General features: G+C 41.7%; 1 protein-coding gene across 5 annotated transcripts in view; it reads left to right on the top strand.

Moving 5' to 3' along the window:
* Positions 1–15,200, top strand: part of IPCEF1 (interaction protein for cytohesin exchange factors 1) — a 161,363-nt gene extending 146,163 nt beyond the window's left edge. For 3 of the 5 annotated variants that reach the window (XM_073219782.1, XM_073219783.1, XM_073219781.1), the window contains exons 11-12: positions 3,241–3,434; positions 10,131–15,200. In XM_073219782.1, the coding sequence (XP_073075883.1) occupies positions 3,241–3,434; positions 10,131–10,337 (401 nt within the window). In that variant the 3' untranslated portion in view covers positions 10,338–15,200. The remainder of the gene's footprint in view (positions 1–3,240; positions 3,435–10,130) is intronic. The other 2 variants (XM_073219785.1, XM_073219784.1) reach the window with 1 other exon arrangement.
* Positions 15,201–16,674: the final 1,474 nt, after the last annotated feature.

Here is a 16,674-nt window from a genome sequence, read left to right as displayed (position 1 = left end):
AGATTAGATACATGGTCTTAATAGAACAATTTTTCCCGGACAAAGTTACAAACTAATGTATTAGTCAAAAGTAATTATATTTCCTATCATGATCATTAGTAGCACAATTGAGCTGCTTGGTGAACATGGGGAAAATTAAAGAAACCATCCAATTTATCTTCTTTGTTATGGAAGCTTATTAAATATATATTACTTCAAAAATACTGTGGTGTTGAAAGCTATGTATTTAGATTTTATTTGAAGTAGAGTCCCACATGCTGAGCTGCAAAGAAAAGGACATGTAAAGTTATTGTGTCCTTGTGTGTCTGAAAACTCCCAGAGTCCTCAGTCCTAACTCTTGGAGGGGGTCTAAGAGTCAAATGTCTTTTCATTTAATTTCCGCAGGACTTCCTAATGCCTCCACTTTATCTCCGCCACTGTTACCGTGCTTAGTATTTCTGCTGTGAAAGTATCATCAGTTATTAGGTAATCTCATAAAAACCTATTTTTATAGCTTTATTGAGAGATATTTCATATACTATAAAATTCATACACAAAAATGTACAGTTCAGTGATTTTTTTAGTGTATTCATAGAGTTGTGCAACTGTCTCAAGATAGTTCTGCAACAATCTATTTTGAGATCATTTTCCAATTTTAGCGTATGTGCTGTCAAAGTGAGCATGAGAGATCATTTTCAGCACCACAGATTCTACCCCTATACTCATTAGCTGTGTTCCTTGTTCTAACTTGTCCCCTCCCCAGCCAACTACCACATCTACTTCTGTCTCTTTGGATTTGCCTTCTCTGGACATTTTATATAAATAGACTCATGCAATATGTGGTCTTCTGTGACTGCTTTGTTTTACTTAGCAGAATGTTTTTAAGGTTTGCCCATGTTGTAGTATGTATCAGTACTTCATTTATTTTGGTTACTGAATAATATTCCATTGTATGCATATACCACATTTTGTTTATTCAGTCATCAGCTGATGAACATTTAGGCTGTTCCCACCTTTGTCAACTATGAATTGTGCAGCTATGAACATTCATGTATAAATTTCATATTAATGTATATTTATAAATCTCTTGAATATACATCTAGGAGTAGAATTGCTGAATTATATGATAACTATGCTTAGCATTTTGAAGAATTGCCAAACTATTTTCTAAAGTAGGTGCCCCATTGTACATTTTCACCAGCAGTATATAAGGGTCTCAATTTCTCTACATCCTTGATAACACTTATCATTCTGTGTCTTTTTTATTTTAGCCATCCTGGTGGATGTGAAGGAAGTAGTATCTCATTCAGGTTTCAATCTGCATTTCTCTAATGACTAATGATGTTGAGCATCTTTTCATGTGCTTTTGACAAAAATCCCATTTTTGATGTCTGCACACAATCTAAGCCAAAAAGTCCAATTATGTGTAAATGTAGCTTTGAATATTTCCTCCTTTTTTTTGAGACTGTTTTGGTAGAGAACAGAGAGGTTTACTGACCAACATTTTAAGTCAGTTGCAAAGTTAGTCCAACATCTTTTCTCTCCATTTTATGGAAGAGTATTGGGAACATCTGTGGGAACTTTCTAGTAGTTGATGGAAGAAATTTAATTATTACTTGAAGATTTCTAATCTTCAAGAGTAAACTGTAAGTGAAGTTTGCTGAATATTGATGCACTTGATATTTTTTTCTTTACCCTTTAGAGAGTCCTCTTTTTTCAGTTCATCCTAATGCCATGCTATTTATATGGACCTCTATCAAGCTTGTTATCAGGACAGGATGTGAAACTCATAGACACTAAGGAGGACATGGTGGAAAAATAAATCTGTGTAATTTTCCAAGATTATTTTCAGAGAATGAAGGAATGAGGGACTGAAAAGTTCTTAGTGAAAAATTAAGGCGACATCAGAGATGAAGATTTTCTTTGGCTAACTTTCTGTGTCATTTGCATATGACTGAAAACTGCATCCAGAGTAATTTAACAAAGGTAACCTATTGGCTCCCGTATGCTGGGAAGGCTCCAGTGGTATCACCAAGATCTGTCTCAGCTATTCCTATAGGCTGGCTCCATTTTCATCATTCTTGGGATGATTCCTGGAAGCTTCCAGCTCACATTATCACAGCACTCTGTTGAGGAAAAAAGAGAAATTGTTTCCCTGGTGCCCCAACCCAAGGCTCAGAACTGAGTCTCTCTGGCCCCATTTGACATGACCTAGGACAAATGCTCATTTCTGAATCACTGAATGGGGCCAGCATGATGGACCTGCCCTCGGCTCAGCTTAGCACATGTGATCCCCCTGGGTCCTGATGGAGTCACTGTACTGGAAGCATCTGGGCTGAGACTAGCAAGGCAGGGGAGAGGAATGTCTGGCAGCATAAGGAATGATCATTATCTGCTCAAAACCCTAGACCACAGATGGGTTCCTTCTTTCAGAGGACAGTTCTAGGAAGGATGTTAAAAAGTCATCTTGAGCAATGGTTCTCAAGCTTTAGGGTTTGTGTTTGTTAGGGCTTTCCTGTCCCACCACTGTATTTGAGAAGTGGATAACTTGTTTGGCTGCACAGGTTCACAGATGGAGAGGCATTTTGCCACAGGATGAATCATTCCCTGGGTCTCACCAAAAGCAGATTTAGATGATATTTGGATTAGGATTTGGACTTAAGAGTTGATATTGGATAAATTAAGACTTTTGGAGATGTTGGGATGGTATGAATGTATTAAGCATTTGAGAAGGACAAGAATATTGGGAGGGTAGGCAGCGGACATTACAAGATCAGTTGTGTCCCTCCAAAGTTCCTACACTGAAGTTGTAACCTACACTAGAATGTGACCCCATATGTTGTTGCAGATGTAATTAGTTAAGATACAGTCAGCAGGATGAGGCTCTAATCCGACATGACCCGTGTCCTTAAAAAGTGGTGAAATTTGGACATGGAGATGTGCACACAGGGAAAACACATGTGAAGATTGGACAGTGCTGCCAAGAGCCGAGGAACTATCAGAAGCTGGGGGAGAGGCCTGGAGCAGGTATTTCCCTAGCACGTTCAATGGGAACGTGGCCTGTCATGACAAACTGCTGTTAGCTGAGTGGCTTAGACAACAAACATTTATTGTCTCATATATTGTCTCATAGTGTCTAGTCTGGAGAATAGAACTTTGAACTCAAGGTGTCAGCAGCACCTTGTTTTAGGACCCTGGTGTCTAATGTTCTCTCCTTGATTTTAACTGGGTTTATTGTTATTGCTTTTTCTATTTTAATAGGAGAAACAAAAGTGTCCGAAGATGATGAAATGGAGAAGCTCTACAAATCATTAGAGCAAGCTAGTCTCTCTCCTCTTGGGGACCGACGCCCTTCAACCAAAAAGGAGCTGAGAAAGTCCTTTGTTAAGCGGTGCAAAAATCCATCCATCAATGAGAAACTCCACAAAATCCGCACCTTGAATAGTACATTAAAGGTAAAAAATGTCAGATTGTGAACAAACTCTGGATGTGGGGTGAGGAATGGCTGGTTCTTTAGGGAGATTCATGTTAACCCTGGTGTGTGTTTGTGTGGGTAGCAGGGAGGGCAGCGAAAACAAATATACTCTATATAGGGTGAGATGACCTTCCCTAAAGCACTACAGTATTCACTCCATAGCACCCAATGCGGTTTCCTTTCATAGTCCTTGATTTTTACATTCACTCTGGTATAAAATTTCAAATGTTAAGGTCCTAGAAGGTAAGGAACATATGCAATTTATTTTTTGTTTTTTTTTTTTGTTCTTATAACTAGCACAATAAATGTTAATGAGAGCTTAAGATAGGTAACACATGAGAATAAATAGTAATATTAATAAGATCTTTGGATCTTACATGATTCTTTAAAGGATGCCATTCTTCTGTACTATATCCAGAAGAAAATTTCTAGATTTCAGATGCAGCAAAGATTTAGTGACTCTCAGCTGAAGGCTCTGGAGCCAGGAAACACCATGAAAGCCAGGCAGTGGGAAATCTATACCTCAGGGTAATAGGCCAGGTGTGTTCACAATGGGAGTGAGAGACTGTACGGGATGTACTAAAGCTCTTCGCAGGGCCTCCTGTAACTAAAATGGGTCTTCATAGAAAAAGCATCCTGCTTTTACATTAAAATTATAGTATGAATGGAAAGAGGCCAGGATACTTTATCAAATAGTCCCAAATTAGCAGATTTATAGATTCTGAACAGCCTTGATATATCCTACAGTTTAATTCTGGTTTGTATATGTACTTTTGCATCAAGAGTTTGATTATCTTCCCAGGAAGAAATATCAACAGTCAAAAGACACAGCCTCAAAGAGATGGCTGAGTGACTCTCAGTCAGATGTCCTGGTTAGTCAACAGAAGACTCCCTAAGAGGCTGCAAAAGTGAGGCTGAAAAATAAAAGGCAAAGGGGTGTTTTAAGTGTACAAAGAAAATCCAAATTTTGTAACATTTTATGATGAAAAACATCACTAAACTCATTTAAATGGCAAATCTGTTGTAGTCCATAGTACAGAGTGGATAAATTTGTTTGGTCATTCAATGTAATATGTCATCGTATGTTCAGATTTTAGTCTTATTTGTAATAACTGATATGAATTTTTTATTGAACAAATATTTCCTGAATCTTACTATGTACCAGAGACTATTCTAAAACACCAGGGCCATTGAATGGACCCCACTGGACAATGGAAGCAGAGAGGAAAACAATTAGAATGCTACGTGATATGTACTGTATTGATTCAAACTTGGGCTTAGCCCAGAGGAGGGAAGTGACTGCCTATCTGAGGCCATTGGGACAGTATCATGGAGGTGCTGACAACTGGCCCATGGTTAAGGGATGAAGAAAATCAGGATGAGAAGGAACTGGCCTAGACAAATGTATATCAGTGGATGACCTGTTGCAGTCCATGTTGGGAGCAACAGGAAACAGGCTAAGGAGGTGAAGGACCACTCAGGCCTCTCCCAGGAGAAAGACTGTGGTCTCAGCTTTCCATTGAACAGCATCCACCGGATTTTGTACTATCACAGGACTATATGCCCTGACCTGACACTGGGACATCAGGATTGTACCAAGAACTCAAAGGTTTACTGGCCCATATGGTCTGCCGTGTCCTCTTGCTCTCCTTGTACTATGGCCAGGAAATTGATGAGTTCAACAGCTCTTTCTTCTCTTCTCCTGCATTAGTTATACTGCTAGGTAACAAACTACCATAATATTGACAACTACAAACAGTAAACACAGTTTCTGCAGGTCGTCAGGAATTTGGGCATGGCTTGGCTGGGTGCGTCTGCCTGCAGGTCTCTCACGGGGCTGTGATCCTGGTGCCAGCTGGGGCTGCCTTCGTGCCTCCCCTGGGGGAGGATTCGGTCCAGTCATTGGCAGGATTCAGTTCCTCAGGGATGTGGGACTGAGGGTCTCAGTTCCTGGCCCTGTGAGCCTCCTCATCGGCAGCTCCCCGAATGGAAGCTCAGAGCATGTAAGCCAGCAAGAGGGATCACACCCTGGTCTCGAGAGTGACCCCGTGTTACGTTTACAATATTCCAGTCATCAGATACCAGTCACCAGGTCAGCCTCCATTCAAGGAGAAGCGTCCCGTGAGGGTGTGAAAATCAGGGAGCAGGGAGCCCTGGGGGCCTCCTTAGAACTGCCTGCCACATCCAGCCGAAGGGCTCTGCTCTCTGCGTATTCCCTGAGAGAGGCCCTATCCACATACCCTCAGGCCTCACAGAGAGCAATGCTGGGGCGCGTGATGGGCGGTCCATGATCTGTGGTCTTAAGAGCCTTGTCAGAGACAGGAAGATATGATAATATGGAAATGGGCCTTGTTGGGGAAAAAAAAAAGGGCATCTGTCTATTCACTGGAGAAAGATAGTGTAGTATGTATATGTCTGTACATGTTGAAAGGGTATAAGAATTATTTTAACTATCTTTAATTTAATTTGAGCTGTCTGTAAAATTCGAAGTGGTAGGGGTGAGAGATTGCCTTTGAGGAGAAGTGGGCAAGACTAGGAGGGGCTTCTGATGGGCTGGATAAGGGTCCTTTTTTGATCTCAGTGTTGGTTACACAGATGTGTCCATTTTGTGTTCATTAATCAAACACCCACTTTATTATATGTGTGCTTTTCTCTGTGTATGTTCCATTACAATATAAATGTTTACTTTAAAAACTACTTCAAAGCTGGAGTGTGGGCAAGCAAAGACAACAGAACTCCATGCAGGAACAAGGGAACAGTTTTAACATTAATGTTTATATTAGCAATAGGCACATTCCAAAAATCAAAGAAAAATCCCCATACTGGGATTGGATTGGAGCAGAGGCTCTTGATGGAAATTCTTCCAGGGAGCTGAACAGACTCTCATGTCATACACTACATATAGATCTTTAAGGATTTTGGAGAGCTCAACATTCACTGACTTTTGGCTAAGCCTGACTTATTTTAAAATGAATGATTAATGGATTGATTAATGGGTGGACTGAAACTTTCTTTCAGGGTTACTCTGGCCTGTGTCAAAGGAGGGAACCAATGCTCCTTTCCCCCAAGTGTTCTGGCCGAACACGCTTCCACTGCTTAAGTCTTGAGTCAAACCACGTATTAAATATTTGGAGTGAAAAATAAAAGTACAGCATTTGCTCTCTCATGGTATTCTTTTGGAAGTCCTGCCAAACCCTGCCTGCCTCCCAGAAAGCAAGGAGGATGTTGTAAAAGTAGTTCAAAGCCCCCCGCATGCACCACAGGGGAGAGGCAGGGCGGTGCGTGAGCGAGGCTGCTGACCCTGGGGAGCTGGTCTAGGAAGCATCACACAGGGCTTTGTTTCATCAACTTCCTTCCTCTCTATTCTTGTCTACAGTTTTTTTTCTTTATCCATAAAAGAATTTCACATAGACATGAGTCCAATGGTAAGAATTTGAGTTGTTAGCACTAAAAACCGTATGAGAAGTGTGAGCCCAAAGTTGAAAATAACTTTCCCTAAGACCTTTGGTCAGATTCAGGGGCGCACTTAATTCGTTTTTGCCTTTAATAATCAGGTGTCTAAATTTTATTAATCTGAAAAGATCTTATTTTGTTCTGTCAATAAAATATTAGGATCTCTCACTGAAACAGATGTCAAAATGTCTTAAGAAGAAAGTAGAGCTTAAATAACTTCATATGAATAGAGCATTGGTGATGTCAGTGGATGAAAGCTTATGTTTTTTGGAAAAGATTGTTTTTTGAAATGCAGATGCTGAAAATTCAGGAGACAGCAAATCCATAGGTGATGGGGGATGGGACCGCAGCAGTGGGTCAGAGGGCAGTGGGGCATCATGCCACAGAGTCTTATTGCCATTGCAGATACTGTCACTTTTCTTCAGAGGGAGATAGGAAGCCTCTGGAAGATTCTGAACAGAGGTGTGGCATAATTTGGCATATATTGAGGATTCCAGCAGATCTGGAGTGGGAGAAGGAGTCAAGGATGACTCCAGTGTCTGAGCAACTGGAAAGGTGGAGTCGACATGAGGTGCTTTGCAAAAGACTGTGGCAGGTTTCAGTGTGTACTGGGAGTAGGGGGGAAGTGTGGAGAATAACAGAAACTTATTTTTGGACATCTTGCATTTGAGATGCCTATAAGGAGTCCAGGTGGAGTTGCTGAAGAGGATTTTAGACAAGTATGGAGTTCAAGGGAGGGGAGGGGTAAGGAGGCAAGATAAATTTGCAACTCTCAGTGTTAAGGAGAGTGGGAGAGATTACATGAGATCCCCAAGCACGTGAATGCAGATAGAACAGAGAGGAGCTAAAGACTGGAGTGCTGGAGGTACAGTGATGTCAAGAGAGTGGGCCGGAGGGAAGGCCAGCAGAGGAGACAGACTAAATGACCATTGTGGGATGAGGAAAATCAGGAGCATGTGTCGCGGAAGAGACGTGATGTGGTCAAGGAGTAATCAACAATTTTGGATGCTGTTGATAAGTAAGTCGGAGATGAGTAAGTGGTTACTAGATTCAGCAACGTGAAGATCATTGATGGCCTTAACAAGAACAGTTTTGGTAGAACTGGGGTGGCAGAAGCTTGGTGGAAGTGCATCTGTGGAAGAATAGGCACAGGTACATTGGAGACAAGGGGAAAAGTGGAGCATTGGCTGGAACAGAGACGTAGGGTCAAGAGGACTTTTAAGATGGAAGTTAAAACAGCCTGCATGTATGCCAATGAGAACATCAAGTGGAGATGGGGAATTGGTGTCACAGGAAAGGGAGAATTGCTGGAGCAAATTTCCTGAGTATGAGAGAGGGCCATAGTACACAGTGGAGAGACTGGCCTTTTCTAAGAGAGCAGGTATTTCATGCAAATGAACAGGAAGGCAGGCAGCAGGATATTTGTGCTGATATAAGTAGTGGGCAATAGGAACTTGGGAAAAGCGTTCTCCTGATTGTTTCCATTTCCTCAAAAAAAGAACAAGGTTATCAGCTGTAAGGGAGTGGTGGGAGAGGTTTGAGTAGAGGGTCAGAGAGGCAGTGGGGCATCATGCCACAAAATGTCTTATTGCCATTGCAAGAGAAGTCTTGAAAAAGTCATTTGGAGGAGTGAGAGAGAAAAAATATGAAAAACTATGATTATTGGATAGTAGTTAAAGTCCGCTTAATGGCAGTAGTCATGAATTTGAACTATAAACAGTGAGCGTGGTTGTGAACTTACAGCTACACACATGCCATCCTGGGGTAGGCAGAGAGATTGGCTCAACAATATGTGTTGGATACCTACCCAGAACTTGGCATTGGGGAAGGTGCAAGAAATAGAGGGATGAATAAAATGGTTTTGTCACCTTTGTAAAGCTTTTTAAGAAGCTTTAGGTGGCATGACAGATCCACAAACATCTAAGTATAACGTGGTCAGTTCAAGAGGGCTCTAAGTAGTGGAAAGCGTGAGAACATAAAAAAATGAGAATCCGATTTGGGGGTTCAGAGAAGGTTTTCTGGAGAACATGATGCCTGATGTGAGCATAGATTTATGAATTAGTAAAATCAGGGGAAGAAAGATTGAAAAGCATTCCACGTGAAAGCAGCTGTAGTAATGAGAGTTCATGAGGTGCGGAACATGGAGGAAGTTTCTCTGTGCAGCACGTCGTGGAGATGTGATCTGGCATCACGTGGGAGGGGAAACTGACATCTGCCCCGTTAGAGTGGGAAGTTAGGAAGCAGAAGATCGACCCGTGGAGCTCCAGTCCGCAGAACCTCGGACATGATGGGAAACATTGAGGACTCAGCATTTTACGTGGATCCCTTGCACTGCCTTGCAGAGGGTGGAGTGAGAGGGGATTGGAGGCAGGAACTCACTTAAGGTCAAGTGTGATATGTTGGACTTCATATCCAAAATTAGGATTTATGGTCACAGGGATGGAGGATACAAAAACGGATTTAAGTCACAATTGTCAGGACTGAATAATCTCTCTGAATTGGAGGCTGTTGCATCTTATTTTTGCTCCATTCTTGACTGCAGAGAACTCCCCTAACCTGAGCCAGACATTTCAGAAATGTGTGTCATTGGTTACAGAGGTACCAAGGTGAAAGAATATGACTAGATTGTTTACTCTGTTAGCATCACTGGATTACATACTGGTTAGATGGAAGGTTTATAGTCTTTTCTTTGAATAAAAAGATAGCCAATGTGTTTATTTTATATATATTTATTAAATTAATATGTGTGATTTATTAAAAATCAAGGTGCTTTAATAAAACATAAGAAAGATATTTTGTATTATCTTATGACTTAGGGAAAATACCGGGTCACACTTTTGCTTAGGTGGAGTTTGGATGGTCAATGAAATGATTATACACTGTAAGTTTCAGGAGGAATAATGCTTATCCCCAGATAGAAATATTTACTATGATGTGTAGTAACAGACTGGTTAGGAAGAAAGGAAGAAGTAACACTGGAGACCATGACAGGATGTCTGCTACTTCCAGTCATTGTTGGGTAGGATACTCGACTTCTTTGTGGCAAGGATATTCTGCCATATCTCTTAGGATTGGTGTAGGGATTCGAATATTAATGTGTAAAAACTCTTTGACAATTTTATGACAAATGTATATGTATCTATTTGTAGAAGGGCTGGAGATGGTTCATTGAAATTAAGTTATTCACTACATCCCACCTCCCTTTTTTATCCTACTTGGACAGTGCAAAGAACATGACCTGGCCATGATTAACCAGCTACTGGATGATCCGAAGCTGACAGCCAGAAAATACAGAGAATGGAAAGTGATGAACACCCTTCTGATCCAGGATATCTACCAGCAGCAGCTGGCCCCTGCGTCTGCCCACGAGGGCACCCCCCAGGGACGCGAGAAACCATCTGCCTCTGCCGGCCTTGAAAATTCTATTTGAGAACAAGCGAGGATTCTCTCGCCTTACACCTTACCCCAAGCAACTCTTCAAGATGTTGTAAGAGTTTTCCTTAAAAGGAAAACTGAAACCAGTTCGTCAAGCAGCAGCACCCTCTTAGGAAATGCAACTTAGGTGAGGACCAGCTTCGACAGCATCAGGACCCCGGCTTCCAGCCATAGAGCTTCCTTCAAGACTGGGCTGACTGAGTCCGGTTGAACAAGCATTGTGTTCCTGTGGGAGCTCGTGGCTGTGCTAGACTTCTGGTGGCCTGTGAGAAATGTATCTTTTGTTCCTTGCTCTCTAGAGCATTACAACATTCCGTGGACAAAAGATATATTTTACCAGGGATAGTCAAAGAAGTGTTCTATTTTCCAAAAGACGAACGGACTTACTCCATCAGGTTGGGTAGTTGAGGTCTACAAATGAGTTTTTGAGTGGAGGGATCTTTTCTATACCAGCAACTGGAGCAGGACAGATTGGGTACTGTGGAATCAAATTCCCTTGCCTTTGGTCCAGAATGGGTTGAGAAATACTTCATAATGAGTGGGGTGTGGGAGAGCCCAAGGAGGAGGCGGCAGTTCTATGTTTCTCTCTCTCAAAGGACTGCTTGATATTTTCCCACCTTACCCAGGTGGGGGGATCTGATTACCTTTTCCTTTCCATAGCATAGCACCTCTAAAGAAATCTATCTCATTACACTTGGAGACCTCTCCTTCTTCCCAGCTTTTCTAAACCACTGTAGGAGATAGTAATAAGCCCAGCAAAGAGTATTTGCTGTTTCTGTCCTTGGGTGTGGTGCCTATGCACACATAGATTTATATCCAGTTTCCCCAGGCTCAATATTGACAACATGATTCTGGTGTCTCAGTTGTCTTAATATCTTTATTCCAAACGAAACAAACAACACAAGAGTTAAAACATGACGGTTTTATTTTTGTATGTTTATGTGTCACTTTGTGTCCTATGTGAATAGCTATCTATAATATATTATTTAAGTATATTTATAGAAGGTCAAATTACTAGAGTTTTAAAAGATGATATACTATTATTTGTTTTGCTCAGTATATATCTCAGAGTATATCCTTTGTGCTGAGAAAAATAGGGATACTACTAATCTATGGGAGTTGTTTTGTTGCGCTATCAGTTTGTATGAGAAATGCTCAGGATACCTTGTGGGATAAGTGTGGGGGAATGCATTAATCAGCTTCCATTTTCTGGCCCCTCTCTCTCTCTCTCTCTCTCTCTGCCGCTCCTTTTCAACCCAGAGTGCTCAGAGTTCTCTATCTGTTGTACATCATTCTTTTAACCAGAAAAGGGCTTTCATCTTCTGGATAATTCCAGAAAAGGGTTATCCCTTCCAGTAAATGAACTTGAAGCTTCATGCCATTTATGCCCACAAATCCTAAACCAAAGGAAACACAACTAATGCAGTCTTTTATCTAAAGAATGATAGCAGTTTGAGGGTCTGTTGTTAAAGAGAACTCACTTTATTAGAGAAGCAATATGAAAGTCTTCACTTACAAACGATCATGAGTATTTCTCACCACATGAATAACCCACAACCCACCAAAAACCCATCTGGCCTTACCTTAGCAAATTGTCAACATAACATGGCTTTATAGCGTCAAAGTGTGGCTTGACATTTGAATGGAAATAACGCCCTGAATTTTATCTGCAAACTAAATGGAAATAGTTGTTGAATATTTCCCCAGCCTTTACTAAGAAATTTTAATATTTTGTAAAGAAAAGATAACCTTAGCATGACGAAAACCAAAAAACCAGGGAGCAAGCTGTAGTACTTGAAGTTTCTGTAAGATCAGAGATCATGTTAATCAAGTTACCTAGTGGAAAATGCTGGGCATAGGCCACAGACATACAGCACAGGGCGGACTTTGCAGAAATAACCATTCAGGTCAAGTTACCTAGTGGAAAATGCTGGGCATAGGCCACAGACATGCAGCACAGTGCAGACTGCACAGAAATAAGCATTCAGGTCTTCAGATTGGACCTGCAACTTCTAGTTTGAGAGGTGTGGACTTTAATTTCTTTACTTGGGAAATTATCATGGTTTCTTTGTGTAACCAGCTAGCAGAATGTCAGTTTAGGCTTCTCAATGTAAACAAAGTTTTGAGAGGAGAGAAAAATGGAGGAAATAATAATTTGGCCACATATTCTCTCATCTTTTTTATTTTTTGCTTTGTAATACCAGCCTATAAATTTCAAGATAGTCTTTCCTAAAATGAAGTACTCAGAAAGCTTTTGATGAAGGCTTGCAAACAGACTTCAGTGCTTGGCTGTGGATTTCTGTGAATATATTTAACTGACCATTTAGTGTAAATTCCTTGAGTACTACTCATGATTGGGCAAAATAGTCCATGAGATTCTGTGATCAAACCCTTTGGTTATTTTCCAAAGTCAAGCTGGTTTGGAAGCTCTTCCTTTGGGAGTTAAAGCAGGTACTGTGCGGAACCTCCCAAATGAAATCACATTGCCGACTTGGTGCCCTGCTCTTCCAGACCGAGCTCAACCGCTCCTGAGTATTGCTCTGCAAAAGCTCTTGTTCTGTATTATGTTGTGCTGGGAAGTAGGGGCTGCCTCTGGGAGTCCCCCAGCTTCAGCTCTGGTCACTGCGAGGAGGCTGAGGGACAGTGGGAAGCGAGGAAAAGCGGGTGACGCTGTCCGTGGCACTCAACCTGGGAACCACCTTGCCATTTTCCTGATCCAGTGGATACTGGGAAAACTGGATCACTTCGTTCATTCCTGGGGATCGGGTCATTTCTGAAGTGGATCTTGGTTAGCTTCATGGGGCCCTAGGGGAGACTCTACCCAGTCCTGTACGCATAGGGTCTCAGGGCTGTGGACTGACCCAGGTCCAAACCTTTGGGGGATCTGGACTGGCCTCCTTTTTTGGGGTTGTGGGGAGGATGGCTTCTCTCTATTGTTAGCCTGCAGGCCCACACAGTGCCTGATATGGTGCCCTCCCTGGTTGGTACATCGCCGCACATGCTGAATTGATGGTCTTGAGCTTGAAGGGCATTTGCTGCCTTTAATAATTCTTAGTTCTGCTGCAATCTCAGCCTAGCATCAAAGGCCTAGGAAGACTCTTCAGGCGAGCTAGCACAAAGACTCCAGGAAGCCTAAGAAAGATTGTTTGGAGTCAGGTTTCCATGGGAAACCAATGCCTTACATTTATGCAGCACTTTGCAGTTTGCAGTTGGTATGTTTCAGGCCCCCCCTTTCCCCTCCCCAGGGATCCTTTGCGATAATTATGGGTCATCATCACTCTTTGACCTGGGGGGAAACAAGTTCCCCCTGCGGTCCATCTCCCTTCACCTTGCGCAGGGGCCATGGGGACCCAGCAGTCTGACTTGGAGTGTGCCTGCCACTGCACGGAAATGGGCCACAGCTTCTGTGATCACCTGTTGGAAACTGAGGGCCTCTTCCTTGAGCACTGTCTCTTCCTCACAGCCCCAAAGGCCACTGTTTCCCTGGCAGCAGCCTGCTGCTGGGCTGAAGGTGAATTGGATTGGACCTAACCACTTGTGCTTCTTTCCTTTCACTATGTTATGCTGCTCATTAGGTGCTAGAGATCCCTGGCTGAAAGAGGTATTTAAAGAAATGGAGTTTGTCTTGTTTTCTTTTAAAATGTGTCAGAAGTCAGAGACTGAGCTCAGTGACTCAGGGTTAGGCCCTTAACCTTCCTCTCCCAATTTCTTATCCTGTAATTATGATTTCCTCAGATAGCCTTTAAGTCACAAATGAGATCATAGAGATGAAACAGATAAAAAGAAGATATATTTTTAAGTCTTTGAGGAGAGGTGCTATACAGATTCCAGCCATACCTAAATTCATGGACACATGCCTCTTTTAAGATGCTCTCATGGAAAGGTAATGTTTTGAAGTAGCCACAGATTTAAGGAGTAATTTAGGTACAGAGTATGCTCTTCCAAAAGTCAGTATGTATCGAGAAGCTGTCACGTCCAGTGGAGTTTTAGGGTGCATCTCTTCTTCAGTCTAACAATATAATATTCAATTGATTTTCTAATTTCCCTCCCAGTTTTTTTGTATACTTATTGCATGAAAGACATCAGCTCCTAGAGACGCAAGGTGACTGCCTGCCTCTGTATAGTTTTTGATCATATGTAATTAAAAAGGAAAGCCCCAGAAACTAGATTTTAACAACCCATACAAAATGGCCTGGGGAGGAGGAACAATCCTACCCCTCATGGAAAGCCATCCATCTCAGTGAACAAGATGTTGAACAGCTACATGCTTCTCTGTGTGTGAGACAGGAAGCCATGTCTTTACCCACTCTGTACATCTATACTGTCCCTATACCACAAAGACCACAGAAATCATTAAAAATGGATTCTACATGAAAAAAAAAAAAAAAGCTTTCATCTCCCTTGCTGTGAGATTTAACTGCTCTGTGTTGCTATTTCTCTACCAGGAGTCCAAAGGGGAAGCATGCCCCCTGGACACATTTAGCATCCCATAATAAATACCAGGATTTTAAATCACTATAGAATTTAATGTCCTTGCATGGTGGGGACGGGACTTTGTGCACTGCATGGTGTTGGGGGACAAGACATTAATGTGGAAATGCTACCTGCAATTTCATTGTAATTTCAATCTTGGTCACCGTATTCTCTTCAACAGAACTGAGAAAAAGAGGCATGGTTCATTTCTCCTGTTTTGTTTTTTGAAGTTGATTTGTAAGATAAAAATAAAAACAAGAGACAAGAAGTCTCATAAAATGACATGGAAAAAGCTTGAAATATACTACTGGTGTTCATTTTCTGCCCCGCAGTATTGCTTCCTCAAAGAAACTCCCTGGGAAGTGCTTGGTGGCTGGGCTTTTATCTTCTACAAAGGTTATGGTGCTCTCTGCTGGCTGTCACAAGAATAATTGCTTCTAGACGGTGTTTTCATTTTTAAAGATTTAATTATGTTGGGAAATCTATTTCAACAATAACTGATGTGATCTTGTCCAGTGTTCCTCAGTTTACAGGTTTGTTAGTATATGAAGATATTTTGTATTTTTCAAAATTGTCCACAAAATATGACTTGCACATTAGTTACCTGTTAGCATTACTAGGCACCCACATTTTGCAAAGAGAATTGTTTTCAACTTGCAGACAACACACAACATGTGGCATATAAGTTGCTTAAAGCACAAAGATATTTCTGTGAAAAATGAATGAAGAAAATAGTGAAATAGCGTAAGTGTCTTTATTTTGGATCAATCGATCAGAGGAAGTTAGCCTCCATTTCTGCTTGATTCACACCTCCTGAATTGCTGTCTACCCAAAGTGTTGTCATTTTTTTCCTCTCTCCCAATTATCGCCTTACATGCTGAGTCCCACCCTCTTTTTTCTCCATCTGGCCACCATGAGACATGTCTAGGCTCCCAGATGAGAGCAGGAAAAATTATTCTAGACCAAAGAGATTATCAAAAGGCCATAGATGCAGTGTGTTCCAGATTTCTAGAACAACCTTGTATGAGTTTTCTTTTGCTTCTGTAACAAATGACCACAGATTTAGCAGCTTAAAAATGTGTTTGCTTACAGTTCTGAAGGTCAGAAACCTGACACTGGTCTCTTCGGGTTAAGATCGAGCTGACTGTTCCTTCTGGAGGCCGCAGAGAAGTCCCCTCCCTCTCCAGGTGTTCTGCGTTCTTTGCCTCTTAGCTCCCTTCTTCCACCTGCACAGTCAGCAATATTTCGTGTTTCTACACTTTCCTCTCTAGTCACAGCTTCCTCAGACTAGCTCTTCTGAGGACACCTGGGATCACACCAGGCCCACGTGGATAGACTGTTTGAAGGTCAGTTGATCAGCAACTTGAACTCAATGTGCAACTCCCATTCCCCGTAGCCCTTACTTCCCCTTTGCGACACGTACGCAGGTTCCAGAGATGAAGACATGGTCCTTGTTCTGCCTGCTGCAAACCTCCATTTCAAATGTTCTGCTTGGTCCCCCAAAACCATCAACTTCTCCCAGATATTCCAGGATTTCCAAGTTTTAACTGCAAGCATGGAAATTCTTTGTCATATCGTGTGACTTGAACTTGAATCATCAAAATATGTTCACCATAGAAAGGTAATTCCATCTTTATGATGAGAAAAGAGAAAATTCTTAGCTTTCAGAATCACATGCACAGTGGTCTAACAGGTACAGTATTTTAGCAATCAGGCAAGGTTTTAACAAGACCTGTATTTAAAGACAAAGTTAGAAATTCACTTCCGAGAATCAAGCATCATAAAGCAGAGGGTATTTTAGGCCTTGAAATCTTAGGTTAATGAGCCACTCTGTGCCACGAGAGACTGACCACGGGGTT

The sequence above is a fragment of the Manis javanica genome, chromosome 13 (assembly GCF_040802235.1).
Source record: "Manis javanica isolate MJ-LG chromosome 13, MJ_LKY, whole genome shotgun sequence".
Classification (NCBI taxonomy): domain Eukaryota; kingdom Metazoa; phylum Chordata; class Mammalia; order Pholidota; family Manidae; genus Manis; species Manis javanica.
This window is presented reverse-complemented; position numbering and strand designations above follow the sequence as displayed.